Source organism: Coregonus clupeaformis, chromosome 1 (genome assembly GCF_020615455.1).
Source record: "Coregonus clupeaformis isolate EN_2021a chromosome 1, ASM2061545v1, whole genome shotgun sequence".
In the NCBI taxonomy this organism is placed as follows: domain Eukaryota; kingdom Metazoa; phylum Chordata; class Actinopteri; order Salmoniformes; family Salmonidae; genus Coregonus; species Coregonus clupeaformis.
The window spans coordinates 22611693-22635629 of NC_059192.1; the positions used below are offsets into that span (position 1 = coordinate 22611693).

General features: G+C 43.8%; 2 protein-coding genes across 2 annotated transcripts in view; one reads left to right on the forward strand and one right to left on the reverse strand.

The window, feature by feature from the left end:
- The window catches only part of myo1d (myosin 1D), a 103237-nt gene extending 89026 nt beyond the window's left edge, over positions 1-14211 (forward strand). The window contains exon 22 of the mRNA XM_041858363.2: positions 11431-14211. Within this exon, the coding sequence (XP_041714297.1) occupies positions 11431-11587 (157 nt within the window). The 3' untranslated portion in view covers positions 11588-14211. The remainder of the gene's footprint in view (positions 1-11430) is intronic.
- A 3856-nt stretch (positions 14212-18067) lies between these two features.
- Positions 18068-23472, reverse strand: LOC121547265 (cyclin-dependent kinase 5 activator 1-like). Its single transcript, XM_041858477.2, has 2 exons — positions 23124-23472; positions 18068-21637 (listed from the first exon to the last, which is right to left on the reverse strand). Exon 2 carries the CDS (start codon positions 21399-21401, stop codon positions 20493-20495), a length of 909 nt encoding a protein of 302 aa, XP_041714411.2. The 5' UTR covers positions 21402-21637; positions 23124-23472; the 3' UTR covers positions 18068-20492.
- Positions 23473-23937: the final 465 nt, after the last annotated feature.

Below are 23937 nucleotides of genomic sequence, written 5' to 3' on the forward strand. Positions count from 1 at the left end.
GTAGTGCAGCTCATCCAGGATGGCACATCAATGCGAGCTGTGGCAAGAAGGTTTGCTGTGTCTGTCAGCGTAGTGTCCAGAGCATGGAGGCGCTACCAGGAGACAGGCCAGTACATCAGGAGACGTGGAGGAGGCCGTAGGAGGGCAACAACCCAGCAGCAGGACCGCTACCTCCGCTTTTGTGCAAGGAGGAGCAGGAGGAGCACTGCCAGAGCCCTGCAAAATGACCTCCAGCAGGCCACAAATGTGCATGTGTCTGCTCAAACGGTCAGAAACAGACTCCATGAGGGTGGTATGAGAGCCCGACGTCCACAGGTGGGGGTTGTGCTTACAGCCCAACACCGTGCAGGACGTTTGGCATTTGCCAGAGAACACCAAGATTGGCAAATTCGCCACTGGCGCCCTGTGCTCTTCACAGATGAAAGCAGGTTCACACTGAGCACATGTGACAGACGTGACAGAGTCTGGAGACGCCGTGGAGAACGTTCTGCTGCCTGCAACATCCTCCAGCACGGTGGGTCAGTCATGGTGTGGGGTGGCATTTCTTTGGGGGGCCGCACAGCCCTCCATGTGCTCGCCAGAGGTAGCCTGACTGCCATTAGGTACCGAGATGAGATCCTCAGACCCCTTGTGAGACCATATGCTGGTGCGGTTGGCCCTGGGTTCCTCCTAATGCTAGACCTCATGTGGCTGGAGTGTGTCAGCAGTTCCTGCAAGAGGAAGGCATTGATGCTATGGACTGGCCCGCCCGTTCCCCAGACCTGAATCCAATTGAGCACATCTGGGACATCATGTCTCGCTCCATCCACCAACGCCACGTTGCACCACAGACTGTCCAGGAGTTGGCGGATGCTTTAGTCCAGGTCTGGGAGGAGATCCCTCAGGAGACCATCCGCCACCTCATCAGGAGCATGCCCAGGCGTTGTAGGGAGGTCATACAGGCATGTGGAGGCCACACACACTACTGAGCCTAATTTTGACTTGTTTTAAGGACATTACATCAAAGTTGGATCAGCCTGTAGTGTGGTTTTCCACTTTAATTTTGAGGGTGACTCCAAATCCAGACCTCCATGGGTTGATCAATTTGATTTCCATTGATAATTTTTGTGTGATTTTGTTGTCAGCACATTCAACTATGTAAAGAAAAAAGTATTTAATAAGATTATTTCATTCATTCAGATCTAGGATGTGTTATTTTAGTGTTCCCTTAATTTTTTTGAGCAGTGGATAATACAGGTGTCCCTCAGGACCAGCTTGGAGAACCTCCACTGTCATGACACATGATTAAGAGTGTAGAGTTACATTATAGGATCTCTATAGCTAAGAAAGGGACTTGTAGTATTATTGTCCAGTCCTTTTGACCCGTCCCTCCACTGCTACAGTACATTAGGCACTGAGCTGACCAAGGCTACAGTGGCTTTGATCAACACTCTCCTTGGCAGCTTCACTGCACGGCTCCACTGCTAGGCTGCTCTCTCTCTCTCTCTCTCTCTCTCTGTGTGTGTGTGTGTGTGCGCTATTGTGTGTTTGTGTCTCCATCTCCCTCTTTCTCCCTCTTTCTTTCTCTCTCTCCCTCAGATTGATTTTGTTCTTCCTCTTCTCCTCCTCCTCTCTCTACATTCAGAGGTCTTTGATCAATATACTTTTTTCTGCTAAGACATTTTTAAATGACCTACTTAGTAACCTCCCCCATTTAGAGTATATAGCTCTTCTTTTCATAAAGAAATGGTGGAGAAAAGGAGAAGGGGACAGAGGAGGAGAGGAAGATATCCGCACTCTCACAGCTTACTAAATATTGTAATGGTTTTGAAGGGTAGGAGTTCCTGCATTTGAGCAGGTTTTGACTTGGGAGGTTTTTTTTTGCTTCCTGGTGTTGTTTTCTCACATTAGATGTTTTTGGGGCAGAAAAGGCTGGAAGAGACATGTCTCTCACTAACCATCTCTCTCTGACCTGTAGCGCTGCCGATGCTAGCGGAACTGCCTTGAACTATGAATCACTCTTTCTGTTGTGACGTGAATGAAGGACAATTCTAAACCCGCTGTGCTGCCTGGCTAGAACCATTAGCGACCTGAAAGAGGTGTGCTTAGTTTTCATTGTCTAGATGGAGCTGGCTGGGAACACGTGAGATGTGTGAGAGAGCGGATGCAGATCCATTCGGAAGGATATGGTGGATGGTTAAGGTGGAAATTATGGATGTAGAGACCCTTTTATCGACCATTTCATCCTTTTCTCATCTATTCCTTCTCTCCTTCTCTCCCCCCCTCTTCTGTATACCTCCTCCTCCTCTCCTCCTTGGGCTGGATTATGTTTGCTCGTGTTGTGGAAGACGGGATTGGGGGTTGGCCGCAAGGCTTGTGTGTTGAATTTGGGAGAGGAGTTGGCTATCTATCAGATATATATATGGACCATTGGTCCGTCTCGACACTCTCCTACACCCAGCCCCTCCCCCTCAGACAGTAGTAATAGGCAGAAACACATGAACATACTGTCCACAAATACGCACACACACACACAATCTCAGTATTTATCAGAGGAGGCTGGTGGGTTTTATTTTAGAACTGCTGTTAAGGAAAGCAGGGAAATTCGATCTGACAGGTGAACAGTGGGGGCTTATATCCCTCCCCCATCCACATCAACAGCACCCTGTGGTGACCCTCCCTCTGGGCATGTGTACGTGCTGCTCTTGGCATAGAAGCTGCACTCTTGTTGATCATCTGGCCCATCATTTGGCCGTCTGTCTCTGCCTTTGCCACAAACAGTCTATTCACATGCACTGCCCATATTTGCAATAATCTGCCCATATTTGCATCATACTGCAACAAATCCTATGCTACATCTGTCATTAGTTAGCTTGATAGATATTTCCCAGCATAGCACTTCGAAAGGGACTTTAAAGTCTCAGAGAAGATTTAAGAGGTGTATATATAACCTACATACAGTGCATTGGGAAAGTATTCAGACCCCTTGACTTTTTCCTCATTTTGTTACGTTACAGCCTTATTCTAAAATTGATTAAATTGTCAATCTACGCACAATACCCCATAATGACAAAGCAGAAACTGTTTTTTAACATTTTTGGCAAATTTATAAAAAATAAAAAACAAAAATCACATTTACAGTATTCAGACCCTTTACTCAGTACTTTGTTGAAGCACCTTTGGCAGCGATTCCAGCCTAGAGTCTTCTTGGGTATGACGCTACAAGCTTGGCACACCGGCATTTGGGGAGTTTCTCCCATTCTTCTCTGCAGATCCTCTCAAGCATGTTCGATCAGGTTCAAGTCCGGGCTCTGGCTGGGCCACTCAAGGACATTCAGAGACTTGTCCCGAAGCCACTCCTGCGTTGTATTGGCTGTGTGCTTAGGGTCGTTGTCCTGTTGGAAGGTGAACCGTCGTCCCAGTCTGAGGTCCTGAGCGCTCTGGAGCAGGTTTTCATCAAGGATCTCTCTGTACTTTGCTCCATTAATCTTTGCCTCGATCCTGACTAGTCTCCCTGCCGCTGAAAAACATCCCCACAGCATGATGCTGCCACCACCATGCTTCACCGTAGGGATGGTGCCAGGTTTCCTTCAGACGTAACGCTTGGCATTCAGGCCAAAGAGTTCAATCTTGGTTTCATCAGACCAGAGAATCTTGTTTCTCATGGTCTGAGAGTCTTTAGGGGGCTTTTGGCAAACTCCAGGCGGGCTGTCATGTGCCTTTTACTGAGGAGTGGGTTCCGTCTGGCCACTCCTGATTGGTGGCCTGATTGGTGGAGTGCTGCAGAGATGGTTGTCCTCCTGGAAGGTTCTCCCATCTCCACAGAGAAACTCTAGAGCTCTGTCAGAGTGACCATCGGGTTCTTGGTCACCTCCCTGACCAAGGCCCTTCTCCCCAGCTCTAGGAAGAGTCTTGGTGGTTCCAAACTTCTTCCATTTAAGAATGATGAAGGCCACTGTGTTCTTGGGGACCTTCAATGCTGCAAACATGTTTTGATACCCTTCCCCAGATCTATTCCTTCGACACAATCCCGTCTCGGAGCTCTACGGAAAATTTATTCGACCTCATGGCTTGGTTTTTGCTCTGACATGCATTGTCAACTGTGCGACCTTATATAAACAGGTGTGTGCCTTTCCAAATCAAGTCCAATCAATTGAATTTACCACAGGTGGACTCCAATCAAGTTGTAAATATATCTCAAGGATGATCAGTGGAAACAGGATGCACCTGAGCTCAATTTCGAGTCTCATAGCAAAGGGTCTGAATACTTATGTAAATAAGGTATTTTTGTTTTTAATTTGTAATACATTTGCAAAAATGTATAAAAATCTGTTTTCACTTTGTCATTATCGGGTATTGTGTGTAGACTGCTGAGGTATTGTTTTTATTCAATCCATTTTAGAATAAGGCTGTAACGTAACAAAATGTGGAAAAGTCAAGGGGTCTGAATACTTTCCGAAGGCACTGTATGTATGAACAAAAATGTTAACGGAATATGTAAAGTGTTGGTTCCATGTTTCATGAGCTGAAATAAAATATCCCAGAAATGTTACATACGCAGAAACACAAAAAGCTTATTTCTCTCAAATGTTGTGCACAAATCTGTTTACATCCCTGTTAGTGAGCATTTCTCTTTTTCCAAGATAATCCATCCACCTGTGTCGTGGAAATTCTAATCAATAATGAGGAGAGACAAGGTCAATCACCAATCAGGATATTACTTTATTCAAAACTTATTAACAAGGTAGTAAGTGAGGCTGGTCGACCCAACACTCTTGAGTGTTGAGCCGAGAGCTCTGACATACAGACAATACAAAGATATTTTGTAGCGAAGATACACCCTCTCAGTGTATGCAGGCTGTAGGTTTTATCACCAAACCATTCTTAAATCAACTGCCAGGCCCAGCTTCAGAGTCTCCTCTAATAAACAGTATTAAATATAATCTTGTAATTTCTCCACCACACCTAACCGGTGTGGCATATCAAGAAGCTGATTAAACAGCATGATCATTACACAGGTGCACCTTGTGCTGGAGACAATAAAAGGCCACTCTAAAATGGGCAGTTTTATCACACAACACAATGTCTCAAGTTTTGAGGGAGCGTGCAATTGGCATGCTGACTGCAGGAATGTCCACCAGAGCTGTTGCCAGATAATTTAATGTTAATTTCTCTACCAAAAGCCGCCTCCAATGTTGTTTTAGAGAATTTGGCAGTACGTCCATCCGGCCTCACAACCGCAGACCACGTGTAACCACGCCAACCCAGGACCTCCACATCCGGCTTCTTCACCTGCGGGATCGTCTGAGACCAACCACCCAGACAGCTGATGAAACTGAAGAGTATTTCTCTCTTTTGTGAGGAAAAACTCATTCTGACGGGCTGAGACTTGCTTCCCAATGGGTGGGCCAGTCTCCCAATGGGTGGGCCAGTCTCCCAGGCCCACCCATGGCTGCGCCCCTGCCCAGTCATCTGAAATCCATAGATTAGGGCCTAATTTATTTATTTCAATTGACTCATTTCCTTATATGAACTGTAACTCAGTAAAATCGTAAAAATTGTTGCATGATTGCATTTATATTTTTGTTCAGTATATAACCTAATCCTGAGTCCAGAGTCTTCTGCAAGCCATGGTGGCTTTGCTGAGTGACTTTACCTGTATGTCTTAAGTATGGGAAGTTCTCATATATTTTGCAGGAGACAGGAGAGTTTGGCTCAGAGACAGAAACACTCTTAAAAGGATGAGTCAGTGGTGTTGCCTGGATGCAGATAGGTTGCCCTCTTAGTCCCCAACCTCTTAAGAAGATTCCCTACTTCTCTTCCTGTTCTTCCTCTTTATTTTCAGAGAGGCTGGGGTAGATGGGGCAGAAGATTTATAAGTCTGAGAAGAGACAGTTACTGGGGAAGAGTAATGAATGTTCTAGTAGGAGAGGAGAGGCAGTGGTGTCTGAGTCTCCCCCTGGGGAGATAGCTTGACTAAGACTGGTCACTCAGTATTGGATTGATGTGACGTCAACAGTTGACTGATTTGCTTTCGCGGCATTTTCGTCTACCAGAATCACAGGGATTTTACAATGGAAATATATTTCTTAAGCGTTTCTTATTATTAACCACATATAAAGGTGTCCCAATACACATTCTATGCAACGTCTGTGTGTGTCAATGGCGGTCGGTGCTGTTTAAGATTAGAGAGGACGTTTATTTATTTTACGAGCATGTCCTTATTTCTCTTATAGCATATTGAATGACTGTCTTTCATATTCCATTCCCCAGCTCAATGTAACATCGATAGGTTTAGGCTACTACAAGATACTCAAATTTTCTCTATACCCATCATGAGGTTGCTACAACCTACGAATTAAGGTTTATAACGGTGCACATGTCAAGATACAAATTGGAGTAATCAAGGTGACAGACAGTGACACATTCAATACTGCCTTGCACCCTCTTGCCTGCATCTAGCTCATCTAGGGTGTAATTATTAGTCCAAACAGTTGAAAATGAGAGTTTCTATTGGACAAATTCAAGTAAGTTTATCCCCATTTCGTTCCGTTTGCTTCCGTTTAAGAAACATTTTTCAACAGAATCGGCAGAATTTTCAGTTTACTTTAATTATCAGCCACATATAAACAGTATCACCACTTTGCTTGTTGTCTAATTCCTTCTCACATCTATGCGCTATCCTCTTCTCACCTTTTCCCTTCGCTTGTGGACTTCAGTGCACAACACAACAGCTGTCTGTGACCAGGTGAAGAAACCTTTCCAAGCCAAACCTTCATACCATAACCGCTACACACAGCCTACATCGTTTTCACCATATTAACTAATGTCATAGTCAGCATAGAAGAACTAACACATTAGTAAACCCGCTACAATCATGCAGTACAGTGTACAATAAATTAATAAAACCGAAAGCTTACCTTGACTTGGAAGAGTTCCAGTGTTGGATAGCCTTAGCCAGCTAGCTAACATAAATAGCATTCATCTCTGTTTGAGCCGGGTGTTTGAGTAGGCAAAATTAGCTAGCTGTATTTTCTAGCTAAGTAAATTAAAGTGAAAAAAAATACAACCAAATATAGCTAGCTCGCTCTCTCTTTCTGCTGCTTCTCTTTAATTTTTGAATAAATTAATATGTTCAAAACGGTTCCACTATTGTCTTTCTCTCTCTTTGAGTCAACTACTCACCACATGTTATGCACTGCAGTGCTAGCTAGCTGTAGCTTATGCTTTAAGTACTAGATTCATTCTCTTCCTTTGATTGGGTGGACAACATGTCAGTTCATGCTGCAAGAGCTCTGATAGGTTGGAGGACGTCCTCCGGAAGTTGTCATAATTACAATGGAAGTCTATGGAAGGGGGTGAGAACCATGAGCCTCCTAGGTTTTGTATGGAAGTCAATGTATCCAGAGGAGGATGGAAAATAGCTGTCCTCCGGCTACACCATGGTGCTACCCCAGAGAGTGATGTTGAGGCTACTGTATACTTTCATTGCAGTGTGTTTTAATCAGTTATTTGGTGACATTAATATATTTAGTATCGTTTTCTCTAAAACGTTTTCTCTATGTTTCACAATTTTTCTGAGTAGGATGGTCCTCCCCTTTCTCCTCTGAGGAGCCTCCACTGGTGTGTGTATACTGTGTGTGTTTGTAAGCTTAACCCTGCTTGCCCTTCAAGTGAGCAGATAGCAGCTGATAGCAGCCCTGTGGCTGTGCTTACCATGCTATCCTCTGAGACACAGACAGACGGACGGACGGAGAGATAGAGAGGTGGTGAAAGCACCAGAGACCGGCCTGGGCAAGAGCCATTAATCAGAGCTGTTGTCCTATTGGCTGGCCCTGGCATGGGCGGCCATGACAGATGGAGAGGTTTGCAGTGTTGCCATGGTAACCCTGCACCGCTGCAGCCCTCATCGCTAGGCTACAGTGCTGTATGTATAATGCAGACGCAGAAGTCTGACGTGGGTAGTTTGAGGTGATTTGTTTTTGTTTGTTAGGCGTTGTTGCGTAAGTAATGAGTGTCGAGGTTGCGCTGATTCATTTCTGTAGACTTAGCACCACTGGTTGAGTGGATGTTTTGGCTCTGGCCATTTCCACGAATCACCAAGGGTATTATCATGAATTATGTTTGACAAACGGGGCGAGCGGCCGTCGTTAACGGTGCCAGCGAGAAATGGTTTCAGGATGAGAGGTGGATTATGTAGGCAAGCATTTCTCTCTCGCTCTCTTCCCATGTGCTGTAGTTCACTGTAGCACTAGTTATAGTTCTTAAACACACACATTAAAACACACAGTTTTTGCAGACACTCAAAGCCTGACTCCCTCACAAATGTTTTTTTCCTCTCAACAAATCTTTGATTTGCCTCATTGATCCTCTCAAAGAGGGAATAGTGCAAGATGGCCGTTCAGCCAGAAACCCCTTAACTAGATGTGGCAAACGCTAAAAGACAATCTGCTGGTGAGCCAAACCTACAGTACAGGCACAGGGATCATTCCTGGGGTATAGGCTAGCCTAGCGTGGGCTCACTATTGTCAATCTACATGACCAGTCTACCATGCTCTATAGCAGGGCTCTCCATCCCTGTTCCTGGAGAGCTACGCTCCTGCAGGTTTTCGCTCCACCCCAGTTGTAACTAACCTTATTCAGCTGGTCAACCAGCTAATTATTAGAATCAGGTGCGCTAGATTAGGGTTGGAGCGAAAACCGACAGGATGGTAGCTCTCCTATAGTCTATATCTATGCCCATTGGCATCCAGTTCGCTTTAGGTCATGTCCATATTGTGACGAAGCATATCCACAACAGTGAAGGATGCACATTCAGTTGCAGTGAACCATATCAGTGTTTTTGGTGTAAAAATGCCTTTAGCCTTTTGAACGAGAACAAATAAAATACCATAATCTCTCTGTGTTGATATGGATGTAACAGCTGTAAGCTGTGCATGTACAACACATTCTTAACAAGTCTTTCAGGGAAACTTAAATCAGTTCTACCTAATTTCTACTAGCATGTTAAATGTGCAACCAGAGGAAAACAAACTCTAGACCACCTTTACTCCACACACAGAGATGCGTACAAAGCTCTCATTCGCCCTCCATTTGGTAAATCTGACCATAATTCTATCCTCCTGATTCCTGCTTATAAGCAAAAACTAAAGCAGGAAGCACCAGTGACTCGGTTAATAAGGAAGTGGTCAGATGACGCAGATGCTAAGCTACAGGACTGTTTTGCGAGCACAGACTGGAATATGTTCTGGGATTCTTCCGATGGCATTGAGTACACCACATCAGTCACTGGCTTCATCAATAAGTGCATCGATGACGTAGTCCCCACAGTGACCGTATGTACATACCCCAACCAGAAGCCATGGATTACAGGCAACATCCGCACTGAGCTAAAGGGTAGAGCTGCCGCTTTCAAGAGATCCCGCTATGCCCTCCGACAAACCATCAAACAGGCAAAGAGTCAGTACAGGACTAAGATTGAATCGTACTACACCGGCTCTGACACTCGTCAGATGTGGCAGGGCTTGCAAACTATTACTGACTACAAAGGGAAGCACAGCTGCGAGCTGCCCAGTGACACGAGCCTACCAGACGAGCTAAATCACTTCTATGCTCGCTTCGAGGCAAGCAACACTGAATCATGCATGAGAGCATCAGCTGTTCCAGATGACTGTGATCACGCTCTCTGTAGCCGATGTGAGTAAGACTTTTAAGCAGGTCAACATTCAGATGGATTACCAGGACGTGTACACCGAGCATGCGCTGACCAACTGGCAAGTGTCTTCACTGACATTTTCAACATGTCCCTGACTGAGTCTGTAATACCAACATGTTTCAAGCAGACCACCATAGTCCCTGTGCCCAGGAACACTAAGATAACCTGCCTAAATGACTACCGACCCGTAGCACTCACGTCTGTAGCCATGAAGTGCTTTGAAAGGCTGGTCATGGCTCACATCAACACCATTATCCCAGAAACCCTAGACCCACTCCAATTTGCATGCCGCCACAACAGATCCACAGATGATGCCATCTCTATTGCACTCCACACTGCCCTTTCCCACCTGGACAAGAGGAACACCTACGTGCAAATGCTATTCATTGACTACAGCTCAGCGTTCATCCCCATAGTGCCCTCAAAGCTCATCACTAAGCTAAGGACCCTGGGACTAAACACCTCCCTCTGCAACTGGATCCTGGACTTCCTGACGGGCCGCCCCCAGGTGGTAAGGGTAGGTAATAACACATCTGCCACGCTAATCCTCAACACGGGGGCCCCTCAGGGGTGCGTGCTCAGTCCCCTCCTGTACTCCCTGTTCACCCATGACAGCATGGCCAGGCACGACTCCAACACCATCATTAAGTTTGCCGACGACACAACAGTGGTAGGCCTGATCACTGACAACGATGAGACAGCCTATAGGGAGGAGGTCAGAGACCTGGCCTTGTGGTGCCAGGATAACAACCTCTCCCTCAACGTGACCAAGACAAAGGAGATGATTGTGGACTACAGGGAAAAAAAAGAGGACTGAGCACGCCCCCATTCTCATCGACAGGGCTGTAATGGAACAGGTTGAGAGCTTCAAGTTCCTTGGTGTCCACATCCCCAACAAACTATTATGGTCCAAACACACCAAGACAGTCGTGAAGAAGGCAAGACAAAGCCTACTCCCCCTCAGGAGACTGAAAAGATTTGGCATGGGTCCTCAGTTCCTCAAAAAGTTATACAGCTGCATCATCGAGAGCATCCTGACTGGTTGCATCACTGCCTGGTATGGCAACTGCTCGGCCTCCGACCGCAAGGCACTACAGAGGCTAGTGCATACGGCCCAGTACATCACTGGGGCCAAGCTTCATGCCATCCAGGACCTCAATACCAGGCGTTGTCAGAGAAAGGCCCTAAAGATTGTCAAAGACCAGCCACCCTAGTCATAGACTGTTCTCTCTGCTACCACATGGCAAGCGGTACCGGGGCGCCATGTCTAGGTCCAAAAGCTTAACAGCTTCTACCCCCTAGCCATAAAACTCCTGAACAGCTAATCATGGCTACCCTGACTATTTGCATTGCCCATCCCACCCCACCCCATCCCCTCTTTTACGCTGCTGCTACTTTGTTTATTATCTATGCATAGTCACTTTAACTCTACCCACATGTACATATTACCTCAATTACTTCGACTAACCGGTGCCCCCGCTCATTGACTCTGTACCGGTACCCCCTGTATATAGCCTCCCTACTGTTATTTTATTTTACTGCTGCTCTTTAATTATTTGTTATTTTTTACGTATCTGTTTTTTACTTTTTCTTAACTGCATTGTTGGTTAAGGGCTTGTAAGTAAGCATTTCACTGTAAGGTGAATACCTGTTGTATTTGGCGCATGTTGCACATTTTTTTTGATTTGATCTTTCTCTCTCTATATATATCTCTCTCTCTCTCTCTCTCTCTGCAGTGAGAAGAGGAAGCTGCAAGTGAATATCGCCAGTCCCATCCAGTGCAGTATGAACGGCAGGAAGTGCACCATCATTGTGGAGCCCAAAATCAACCAATCACAGCCAGACTTCACTAAGAGCCGCTCCGGTTACATCCTGGCAGTTCCTGGAAACTAAAAGGGCCTCTCGGGGGCCACTTGGTCTGTGACAATGACAAGTGTCAAATGAAGACTACATGAATCATATATCTGTTTGTATAGAGCTGATTTGTGAACTAGATAGTATGACATGATGCATGGGAGGGTTGAACTATCAGAATGACAGCCATGCCAAATTTGTACCTTTTTGAATGGGTATTTATTTTACACAACTCAATGTTTTTCAATAGGACATGTAAGATGTTTAATACATGCAAAAAAAATGTGTTGTTTTGTTAGACAGACTCGCAAACATGCACAACAATAATTCACCAAAGAGTCGATTTTTTTCCCCTCACTTTTCAATATCAAGTTCACATGTTTGACTGAACTGTCTTGTTGGGGCATTAGTAATTTTATGTCACGCTAGCTTTGGTTTATCATGATTAGAATCAGATTTCCGGCATTTTGTTTGAGTAGAATATAATGTAGGAAATGTATATTCTCGCGGCTATATTTTCATTATTTATTTTGATCTAAAATGGAGATTTGATGGAACATTTTTAACACAACCCTTTGTTTTACACTAGAGACTCACAGCCAGTCCTACATACACACATCGGAACAAGAATGGGAGGCAATGTTGTCCCATGTATTTCAATGACGGAACCGTGTCAGAGGCACAGATAAGAAGTGTTTAGTTAGTTAGTCACAGGGTGTTGAGTGAGATGTGTTGAGCATATCCTGAACCCGAACGTCACGACATGCTCTGAGAGGAGCATTAAAATCTCTCTTAATTTAAAACCTGTAATCTGTTCTCTATGCATACTGTATACTGTATGTACGTTCATAGTACTCTACATGCTTTTATTATTATGCAAATTGTATACTGGATGTACATTCATAGTGCTCTACATGCTTATATCATTATACAAAATGTGCTTATGAGTGGACTTTAACCGCCAGATTGTGTTTATTTCATGGCAATAGTTATAGATATTGATTTATTGATGGATCGTAAAGTACTTCCTCCATTATATCAACATTTGAACACGTCTATGCTATATGACCATAGACGACACAGCCAGATATTGTATGTTCTCCATAGACAAGAGAAATGAAGTCAACTCGGTACCTGAGCAGTAAATCAGTAGTATTGTTTTTCCTGTGTGACTGAGTAGGCCTGCCCACTGGGCACTCACTGGTTAAATCAACGTTGTTTCCACATCATTTCAATGAAATTACGTTGAGCCAACTCTGAATAGACGTTGAATTGGAATAGACTGTGAGTATTGACTTAGACTGAGGTGACAGTGGAGGGATATTATGAACACCGCCATTTCCCAGGATACTTGGCCTACTTCCACTAGTTCTAGTTCCAGTGTCAAAGTACTGCTGTAGATATCGCTCTGTCACTTGGCATTCTTTTCAGAGTTAAAAAAGTTATCTCCAATCACTTTCAGAATTGCTGCCAAGCGCTAACTGCTTTCAATATCGTCCGGAAAAATCGGTATCGTAATTTGTTAATTAGCGTCCCTCTCAACTGAAGAAATCTTCCTTTACCTTGCAGCTATGGCGTATGATGACCTTGTTCTGTTGCTTAATAAGGCACTTTAGACCAGAAAATGTCCCTGTATTGGGGGAAAGTTGTAGGCTATGTATTGTGTTGTGGGTATTATCAGTGACGTCACAGTAGTATCTCTAATGGCAGGTGTTTAATATGTGGCTAGTCCTCAGGGCTGCCTGTAAGACTTGGTTATTATGAGAAGGCCAACCATAGCTATCCCCCCATATCCTCCAGTTATACAATACGTTTCCCTACAGGGCATCTCTATTCCGTTACTCATCATTACAATGCTCTGATTGTCTGTGACTGTGTGTCACATCCCACTGAAATAGGTTTCTCTCTCTCCTGTCTCCCAACATGCCTGTCTTGTAGGGAAGGATACTTTTGTCTGAGAACAAAAGCCCAGCCTGGCTGCCTCCTCTCCTCCCCTCTATCCTCTCTCCTCTCTCTGTATCGCGCTCTCTCTCTCTCCCCTCGCTCCATCACATCTTGGTGCTATGCGCCCGGGTGGGTAGACTGTGCCACTGCAGAGCTGAGGAGGAGTTTATTTTGAACTCCTCGATTCATTGTTTCTTTCTTAGCCGGATATCACTAAAGTGCCTTCAGAAAGGGATCCCAGTCTATGATATTTCATTGAGTTTCTTCTGTTGGTAACCCTTTTGATTACAATTACAATTGTAAAATGTGTCCCCTATTCCCAGCTTTTTATGGTTAAAATTGTTAAAATTGTACTGCAAAGATATCAGAAAATTGAGAATTGGGGAAGATTGATAACATTGTTGGAACCTAGGGGGGCGGTAACTTTCAGGGTTTCTGTAATGAGTATATATCTATTCTAATTTCCTTCAATATATTCAATACACCAAATATATAGATGAATATATAGATACATTTGCTGATCAAACTATGTGCCTAATTTTATACTTTCCGTATTTATGTAATATATCAATTTTGATAATGAATGAAAGAAAAAGTGTTTGGACCAAATCTGAAGGGAACTATGCAGTGATAGTTATTTGATGAATCATTGTATTAATAAATGTAGATGCTCAAGTGGAATGACTTGTTTCAATACAGCATTTGATATTGCTCACCTATTCTTGTGTGTGTGCAAATTTGTGAACGGGGAGATGTGATGACACCCCTTTATCCCTCTTCAACCAGGAAAATACGTGGTTCATCAAGGTCTGCTGGTATGTAGGCTAGTCTGTGATGTTTTCTCCTTCTCCCAGCTGTTGTGTTGTCTGTGTGATTTTGGGGGAGCCAAACCTACCAGCTGTTTCCCTAGATGACGTCGCTACAGCCAAATCCTCTGCAGTCAGTCAGGTCAGGTCAACAGCATCACCACTTCCCACTCCCTGTCCTGTCAATGACGCATCACCAGCCTTCTGATGGAGGATCATTAAATGAAATCCAATCAAATCCAATTTTATTTGTCACATGCGCCAAATACAACCTTACCGTGAAATGCTTACTTACAAGCCCTTAACCAACAATGCAGAGTAAAAATATTTGTTAAATAAACTAAAGTAAAAAAAGTAACACGATAAAATAACAATAACGAGGCTATACACAGGGGGTACCGAGTCAATGTGCAGGGGTATGGGTTAGTCAAGGTAATTGAGGCCATATGTACATGTAGTTAGGGGTAAAGTGACTATGCACAGATAATAAGCAGCAGCGTAAAAAAAAGGGGATCAATACAAAAAGTCCGGGTAGCCATTTGATTAACTGTTCAGCAGTCTTATGGCTTGGGGGTAGAAGCTGTTAAGGAGTCTTTTGGACCTATTGGCGCTCCAGTACCGTTTGCCGTGCGGTAGCAGAGAGAACAGTCTATGACTTGGGTGGCTGGAGTCTTTAATAATGTTTAGGGCCTTCCTCTGATATAGAGGTCCTGGATGGCAGGAAGCTTGGCCTCAGTGATGTACTGGGCCGTACATACTACCCTCTGTAGCGCCTTGCGGTCGGATGCCAAGCAGTTGCCATATCAGGCGGTGATGCAACCAGTCATGATGCTCTCGGTGGTGTAGCTGTATAACTTTTTGAGGATCTGAGGACACATGCCAAATCTTTTCAGTCTCCTGAGAGGGAATAGGTGTTGTCGTGCCCGCTTCATGACTGTCTTGGTGTGTTTGGACCATGATAGTTTGTTGGTGATGTGGACACCAAGGAACTTAAAGCTCTCGACCCGCTCCACTACAGCCCTGTCGATGTGAATGGGGCTGTGCTCGGCCCTCCTTTTCCTGTAGTCCATGATCAGCTCCTTTGCTCACGTTGAGGGAGAGGTTGTTGTCCTGGAACCACACTGCCAGGTCTCTGACCTCCTCCCTATAGGCTGTCTCATCGTTGTTGGTGATCAGGCCTACCACTGTTGTGTCGTCGGCAAACTTAATGATGGTGTTGGAGTCATGCTTGGCCACGCAGTCGTGCGTAAACAGGGAGTACAGGAGGGGACTAAGCACGCACCCCTGAGGGTCCTCCGTGTTAAGCATCAGCGTGGCAGATGTGTTGTTGCCTACCCTTACCACTTGGGTGCGGCCCGTCAGGAAGTCCAGAATCCAGTTGCAGAGGGAGGTGTTTAGTCCCAGGGTCCTTAGCTTAGTGATGAGCTTTGAGGCCACTATGGTGTTGAACGCTGAGCTGTAGTCAATGAACAGCATTCTCACGTAGGTGTTACTTTTGTCCAGGTGGGAAAGGGCAGTGTGGAGTGCAATAGAGATTGCGTCATCTGTGGATTAGTTGGGGCGGTATGCGAATTGGAGTGGGTCTAGGGTTTCTGGGATGATGGTGTTGATGTGAGCCATGACCAGTCTTTCAAAGCACTTCATGGCTAAAGACGTGAGTGCTACGGGTCGGTAGTCATTTAGGCAGGTTACCTTGGCGTTCTTGGTCACAGGGACTATGGTGGTCTGCTTGAAACATGTAGGTATTACAGACTCGGTCAGGGAGAGGTTGAAGGCTCCGAGTACACGTCCTGGTAATCCATCTGGCATTGAGGCTTTGTGAATGTAGACCTGTTTAAAGTTCTTACTTACATTGGCTACGGAGAGTGTGATCACACAGTTGTCCGGAACAGCTGGTGTGCTCATGCATGCTTCAGTGTTGCTTGCCTCGAAGCGTGCATAGAAGTAATTTAGCTTGTCTGGTAGGATTGTGTCACTGGGCAGCTCGCGGCTGGGCTTCCCTTTGTAATCCGTAATAGTTTGCAAGCCCTGCCATATCCGACGAGCATCAGAGCCAGTATAATAGGACTCAATCTTAGTCCTGTATTGACTCTTTGCCTGTTTGATGGTTTGTCGGAGGGCATAGTGGGATTTCTTATAAGCGTCCGGATTAGTGTCCCTCTCCTTGAAACCGGCAGCTCTAGCTTTTAGCTCAGTGCGGATGTTGCCTGTAATCCATGGCTTCTGGTTGGGATATGTACAGTACGTACAGTCACTGTGGGGGAAGATGTCATTGATGAAGCCGGTGACTGATGTGGTATACTCTTCAATGCCATCAGATGAATTCCGGAACGTATTCCAGTCTGTGCTAGCAAAACAGACATGTAGCTTAGCATCTGCGTCATCTGACCACTTCCATATTGAGCGAGTGACTGGTACTTCCTGCTTTAGTTTTTGCTTGTAAGTAGGAATCAGGAGGATAGAATTATGGTCAGATTTGCCAAATGGAGGGTGAGGGAGAGCTTTGTACGCATCTCTGTGTGTGGAGTAAAGGTGGTCTAGAGTCATTTGTCCCTCTGGTTGCACATGTGACATGCTGCTAGAAATTAGGTCAAACTAATAGTCGGCAGTTGTGTTATCTTTCAAACTCTTTGATTATATTGTCTTTGATTTACCCCATGGCCAATTGAAGTTAAATGGAGGCAGATTGAATGGTCATAGACTGTATGATGCGATGATTCGACCAGACTATATTATTTATGTCTCATAATCTTATGTAACTAGCTGGATTCTCTTCTGGATGTGAGCTCTATGCCATTTTTAATCTTCAAATGATTATTTAATGGATTTCATTCCACAGATTACAGTTCATATCCCCTGCCACTCTTAAATTATACACTATATGGACTATAGACTTCTGTATTGTGGGGCCTAGTAAACAAACAGTGTCAAGTATGCGATTATATCACTGAAGGGTTCAGCTGCAGATGAAGACACCACTCATTTGTGCGTCATGAACAATCAGTGCATTTTATTTTCCATCACAGTACAAAAATAAATTAAAGTAAGCAGAAACAAACTAAAAAAGGTTCAATTAGAGCAACAGCGTTTTTGTCTTTTTCAAAAGAACACATTTGAACAGCTTTAATTAACATCCCACCCACCCACCAATCACAGCCCAACCCCAGTAGCCTATCAGTGTGGAGTATCCTCTTTTCCACTACCTCTTTGTCATAAGAAAACAGAATTCACACATTCTTCTGTACAAATAAACTCTCACACACTTGCGCTCACATGCATAATTGAAATGCCCCCTTTTTATGTTCTTTAACTCTTTTTTTGTTCTACAAAGTACGCAACAAGATACAGAAAAAAGAAGTTGACTTAAATTTTCAAACATATAACTTTTTTTCTCTCTTTTTTTGTAAGGTTTTTCCAAGTATTTTTCAAACAACTACTCAAGTGATGCTAGTGAAAAAAATGGCACATTTTAGTGAGTTGGGCCGAGTGAACAGCGAGAGGGTCAAGATTCCCCTGCTTTTCCCCCAGAGCAGTAGCCCATCCAAAGTGTGTGTCCCCCCTATTGCGCTACAGACAACAACCCATTTCCCATTGCAAGGCACAATGCCACGGTACTGCTCCACAACCATGTCCATTTGCACCATACATTTTTCTCTTTGACTCCCACTGATACAGCAGAGGAGAGAGATATATCATATATCAACCAACAGTCCCCAAGAACAACCTTCATCACATGACAGAAGAGAATAGCCTTTTGTGGGAAAAGACATACAAATAAAAATTCAATTTATTCCCTGCATATGACTGTCACCATTTTGCATTTCTAGAATGAAATTTGAGAAACAACTACTGAAAGAAAGCATGCGCAATTTCTCACTGTTTAGTTGATAAAAAGCTGGCAAATACTCTTTTTTATTCACTTGTTTTTATGTGCATTGTTTTCATTTGTTAGTTTTTTCCTCAAGGTCCAGTTTAATCTATGTACTGTATACTAGTGACAACTTATTCCTGTTAAACTGTGGATTCAATTCCACTTATCTCTTACTACATATATCAGTGGTTGACAGAAAAACCTACCACCTCCCTTTATCTTAGTTATTGGAGATGGAGGTGCTATCAGTTCTATAATCTTTTCTAGCCTCTACAATTCTTCAATGCAAATGATAGCCATGTATCTTGACTGCTCCATATGCTCTCATTTCGATGTAGTCCAGGTTGTCATGGTGTTCCTATTTCCCTCAGTGGCTTCAGCTGATTGAAAACCTGATTATCTCCATGGAGGTCAACTAGAATCTAACCCGACCATAACCTCATCTCCTCCCCAGCTGAATACATTGTTGTCTTAGATTTGATTAATATTGGCATTGAGAGATTACTCCAGGGGAGGCTGCCTGTAATTTTTTCTGCTGTGCCACTGAGTGGTTTTGAGTGAAATGCCCTGCCATTGGCTGATGGTTATGTTGTCTTGTTGATATGTGGAGCTGGTTGGTGTGTTGGGTTTGGGATTGCTCTGTGCCTATAGTTCTAGGGGTGGTAAAGGTTCTAAGATCTTTGTCTTTACTCAAGGTCTCTCTGATGTGTTGGTTAACTTTGTCGATGGTCAGATTTGTATTGGTTTTTAATCTAGGGTCAATCTATAGCTTATTCCCTGCAACATTAATTTGCAACAACCATCAATCTTCATTCCCACCATATCCTGTTCTTTTAAATATACTGATTGATCATTCATTCATGATCATTTGATTACAAGAGATGTGCCAAGAGAACAAATAAAATTACAATAAATTAAGTTCACTCAACATTTGGATATCTTTCGATGTGTTTTCAGACCTACAGGATTTTCATCAAAGATATGGCACTAGTTAAACATTTGTTAATGCTGAATTTCTTATAGCACAATATGGACCTTCATTTCAAAGTGTTTTTAGACACAACCTTCAGACAAAAGTACAAAATAATTCCTTGGTAAACAAATAGCCTATTTTAGCAAGCATAGCTAAATAAACTAGTTTTCACTTTGTTTACAGCATTCTCTAATGCAGATACAGTTAGTTTAATTACAAATCAAATGGAAAAAAGTAAAGTCATTCCTGCCCTCCAAAATTGCATGGCACACGTGCATTAGGCTATTATTTCTAAGTTAAAAAAAGAAAAGGCGCAATAAATAAACCTCCCTGGGCTTGAGCCTTTGAACATCCATTAGTTTTTTTCTGAGCTGAAAATAAAGTAGGTCTTTCTTAACACGTAGTGTGACCATCAAGTGTTGTGTCTTAGGTTGTACTGTAATTCCTCATGTCCTGTTGTGTTGTGGTCAAATCAATCCCACAATGCAATGCAGGCCTTTTGTCAAGTCCTTCTGAACCAATCTTTCTCCACCAAACCACTCTCGCCAAGTCACAAACAATAAACCCGAAACAACATGAATCTGCATCGGTGGCCCCACTTTTCCTTTCAGGTCAAAATTTGTTTACACTGCAGCAGAACTGTCCAGCCCTTCTCTGCAGTGTGTGTGTGTGTGTGTGTGTGTGTGTGTGTGGGGAGGGGGGTGTGGGGAGGGGGGGTTGCAGCTTGTCTGTTCATCCATGATGTGAGTAGTAGCCCAGTCACACAAGGGCCCTGTACCCTCCCACAATAGGCAGTGCATCTCAGACAGTCAGCAGGTAGCTGGTAGGCTGCTGCAGCCTCAGTTCTCTCCACATTCATAGCTGTAGATTTGTGTTCCTTTTCTATAGTTTTTTTAAAAGTATTATTATTGTTGGTTTTGTATTTTTCAATGTTTTCATGTACATGTACGTAAGCAGAGGATGTACCCAAGTCTGGCATTTTTGTTTAGGTGTCAAAATCTTTCATTCTTAGGTGCAGTGAAAATGCAAACCTCTTTCCTTTCGAAAAAATATTGGTTTGGTCTTAAGAAAACTTGAGATAAATACGATTTTACCATAAAATGTAATTTGTTTTTTATAAAATTTTATTCTTATGTCCCTCTTCCTGTGAACTGTTGTACTGTTAGCTGTCAAACATGCTTATAATCAAAAACTTTTTGGGTATATCTAAGCCAAATCAACCCTCATATTAACCCTCAAAACTTCCCCACTCCCCTCTTCCTACTCCCTCAACCAATCCCCCTCCCCCCATTTTGAAATGCCAGACTGGAGTAGGCCCTTGCCCCACCCTGGCCCCTCTACCCATGACCTTCACCGGTCCAGACCGATGAGCAAGCGGCTCCTCTCCTCCTCCTTCTGGCTTTCGTTCTTCAGGTCGGCAAACACCTGGGTGAAATAGTGCGGGTCCGAGTTGATCTGGAGCATCTTAGCGCTCATCAGGTTGATGATGGACAGGCAGCGGTCCCAGAAGATGTCCCTGGAACTCTCCACCAGGAAGGGTTTCAGTGGGTAGGAGATCTCGTTGCCCATGTAGGAGTAGGACAGGTAGAGGCAGGTGAGCAGCACGGCCTGCAGCTCATGCTCGTTTGCCACCTCGGAGGAGACCACGTCGCGGCACAGCATGTAGACAAACACCACGTTGGCCGGGGTGATGAACCCCTGGTCTTGCCAGCCCTGGAGGAGCAGCGAGCGGTCCACGCTCCGCAGCCACAGCACTGGGTCGGTGGGGCACATGTGCTTTAGTCGGTAGCAGCGCCGGCACAGGAACTCACCCAGGCAGCGCAGCAGCTCGCTGGTGGAGGCCTGGACGATCACCCTCTTGGGCGTGCCGGGGGCCGCATTGGAGTTGGTCAGGGGGGCCTTCTTGACCGACGAGACAGCGTTGTTGGAGTTCTTGACGAGGGCTGGGGTGCTCTGGTCCTGGGTGAAGGTGGACAGGTTGGCACAGGACTGAGACTTCTTCAGGTTCTCGTTGTTGAGATGGGTCACATTATTCTGATAGGTGGCGTTGGGCTGCACCTTCTTGGAGCCTTTTTTCTTGGCTGACACTGCCACGATCCGCTTCCATGGCAGAACGTTGATGAGCGAGTGACGCTTCAGGTTCTTGTCTTTGGCATTCTTGCTGTTCTGAACAGCCGTGTAGTGGCCCACCGTGGCTGGCCCATCTTCGAAGAGGGACGCCTTCCTGTAGCTGGGAGAGAGAGACAGAACGGTTCCCATGGTGACCGAGTAGCGATTTCGTTAGTGGATGACAGACCAGAGAAAATGGCAGTGGAGATCCTGAGGGCCTCAATGCTTCTGAGCTGGGAGACCCTGCCTACAAGCGTGGATTCCTCTCAGGCATCTAATGCCAAGGTAGGTCCTGATAGGAAGGTTTGTGCTGGATGGATTAGGAGTTGATCTGAGCAGATTCTCTCTGGGCACTTAGCTCTCCTTCTCAGCTGGTTCAATAGTGCCTGTGGAAAACAAAATGCATGGCTTCAGTAGATAGTAGCTACATGTTTCCACTTTCATTGTATCATTGACATTAAGGTTGTGTGTACATAAATTTGAGCAATATAAATTGTATTTGATGTTGAGAATGAGATCTCGGTTGTGATTGCGATATTCATTTTACATTAAAACCTTCAAAGATATGTCAGTATTTCTTACTAACTGAAGATAAAGATACGGATTGTTTGGCGGCAAGCATTGATTTCAAATCTGATATGGTTGTGTACGTCGGCATGTCATAAAAGCGATGCTGTGAAGGCTATTTTGATATATCTTGGTTGCCTCTAATAATTCACAGGAATTACCAAAACATTCAGATATTCTTTCATTAATGTGTACACAGTAAATGCAAGTGCTCTGCGATCCACTTTGAATAGTCTAATTGGCTTTATTGATTTGACTTGGTAAATTGAAAAGAAGATAGGTGAATGTAGGGCCTATGCCAGGGAATATTATGATGCCTCTTAGCACTCAGCAAATCAGACAGCAATGACAACAAACTAGTTGAGGCAACAACACTACTTGCTGACTATTCGCATGGCAAACAAATGTAAAAACATCAGGCCTCTATACCTTTAAAACAAATCTAACAGCCGCCCAATTTACGCAACGTTTACAGTGGTCTCTACACATTCAATTCCTGTTGAATTGAAATGGAGAGCAGGTTAGCTACTTACAATCAGATTTCCCCTAAACTATTGATACCGATTATAAAAAGATCACATCTGGCTCATCAATTGTTGATTAAGGCATGCACATCTTTTAGCCCATAGCCTATTTCTGTTATAATGTAAACACCTTTATGTGAAGCTCGCCTTTGATAGCCTAAATCATCCACTTATAAAATGATTTGTAATATAATCAGAATGTAAACGAATTACTGCTATGCACTATGTTTTATAACAACATTTGCATCTTTAGGCTAGACTAATATTTGTCTATAGCTGATGATGTGTGTGTAGAATTGTTTTTACGAGATAAGATTCAGCCATAACCAAAACAGCCACAGAAAAACTTGATTTCAAGCAGGCTAGTCGAGTTGTTAGAAAATCAAAAACATATTTTGCTATTTGACTTGTTAATTGAAAGATAAAGACAGTTTGTTTAGCGGCAAGCTTTGATTTCAAGGCTGTTATGTGGTTGTGTACATAGGCTGCTGTCCATGGTTCTGAAATTGAGCATCCGCTTCCTAGTAAAGGTGCAGAATTCCAACAAACCCCTTTGACATGACTAATTTTTATTATGGTGCATATGGTTAACCTCGTGTTATGAAAAGTGTTATTCAAAGAAATATAGAATACCTAAAAATCGAGCAGCATAGCCAATTTTTCCCAGTGATGTGTCGCCTATTCTCACATTCTGATGTTTACAATAATTCAGCAGGTTATCCTTCGAATTAGGTTACGATATTAGACGGATTATGAAATAATATAAAAACAGTATACTTACGTGATATTTTTCCTCCAGTCAATGAAAAAATAATAGCACTGCAGTGATGGCTTCTTTAACAGTAGCAGCTAATTCCTTTGATATGGTGCACATCAAGGTGAAACCTTATTAACCATCTTGGAAAATGCGGCAGAAAAACATAACACCGTACAATCCAAGAAAAGAAAAGGCGTTAATCAAGCCAGAATATCCGCACACCTTGACATAGCCAAGGAATCGCCTGTCTCTCTGCTGCGCAGGCGGTAGGTAGGCAACTGTGGAACGGATGGATGGCTGGCGTAAAAAGGGAGAAAGGCAGTGGTCGGGCGCCGCTCTGTGCTCTGTCGGTGGTGCTGTAATTTGCAGCTGTGTGTATGGCTGCATTCACACAGGCTGTTTGTAATAGGTGAATTACCCTATCTATCTTGTAACCTATATTCACTACCAAAACGGCCTTGTTTTAGTGTGTAGGGCGCTGTCCATTGTGCTGATATAGCGCAGTGGAGATAGGCTACAGATTTGCAACTCCACCCCATCACAATAAACAAGTTGCACAATGCACTCAATTAACTCAAATCCATTTCTTGAAAAACAATTAATGGATTTCAGCATATAGACTAGGGCTGTTTCAATCACACAATACAAGTAGGCCTAGCCAATAAATACATGTCCACATGAAAACTATCTGTATTTATTAATAACCTACATTTTAGATCGCATCTAAGCTATTAAAATGAGGGGCGTAAATAAAATCCTAGTTTAGGAATAACCTGATATTTTATTTTATTTATTTAGTCTATTTATTTGAAATTGTGCAGGATGAAATCTCTTCTGA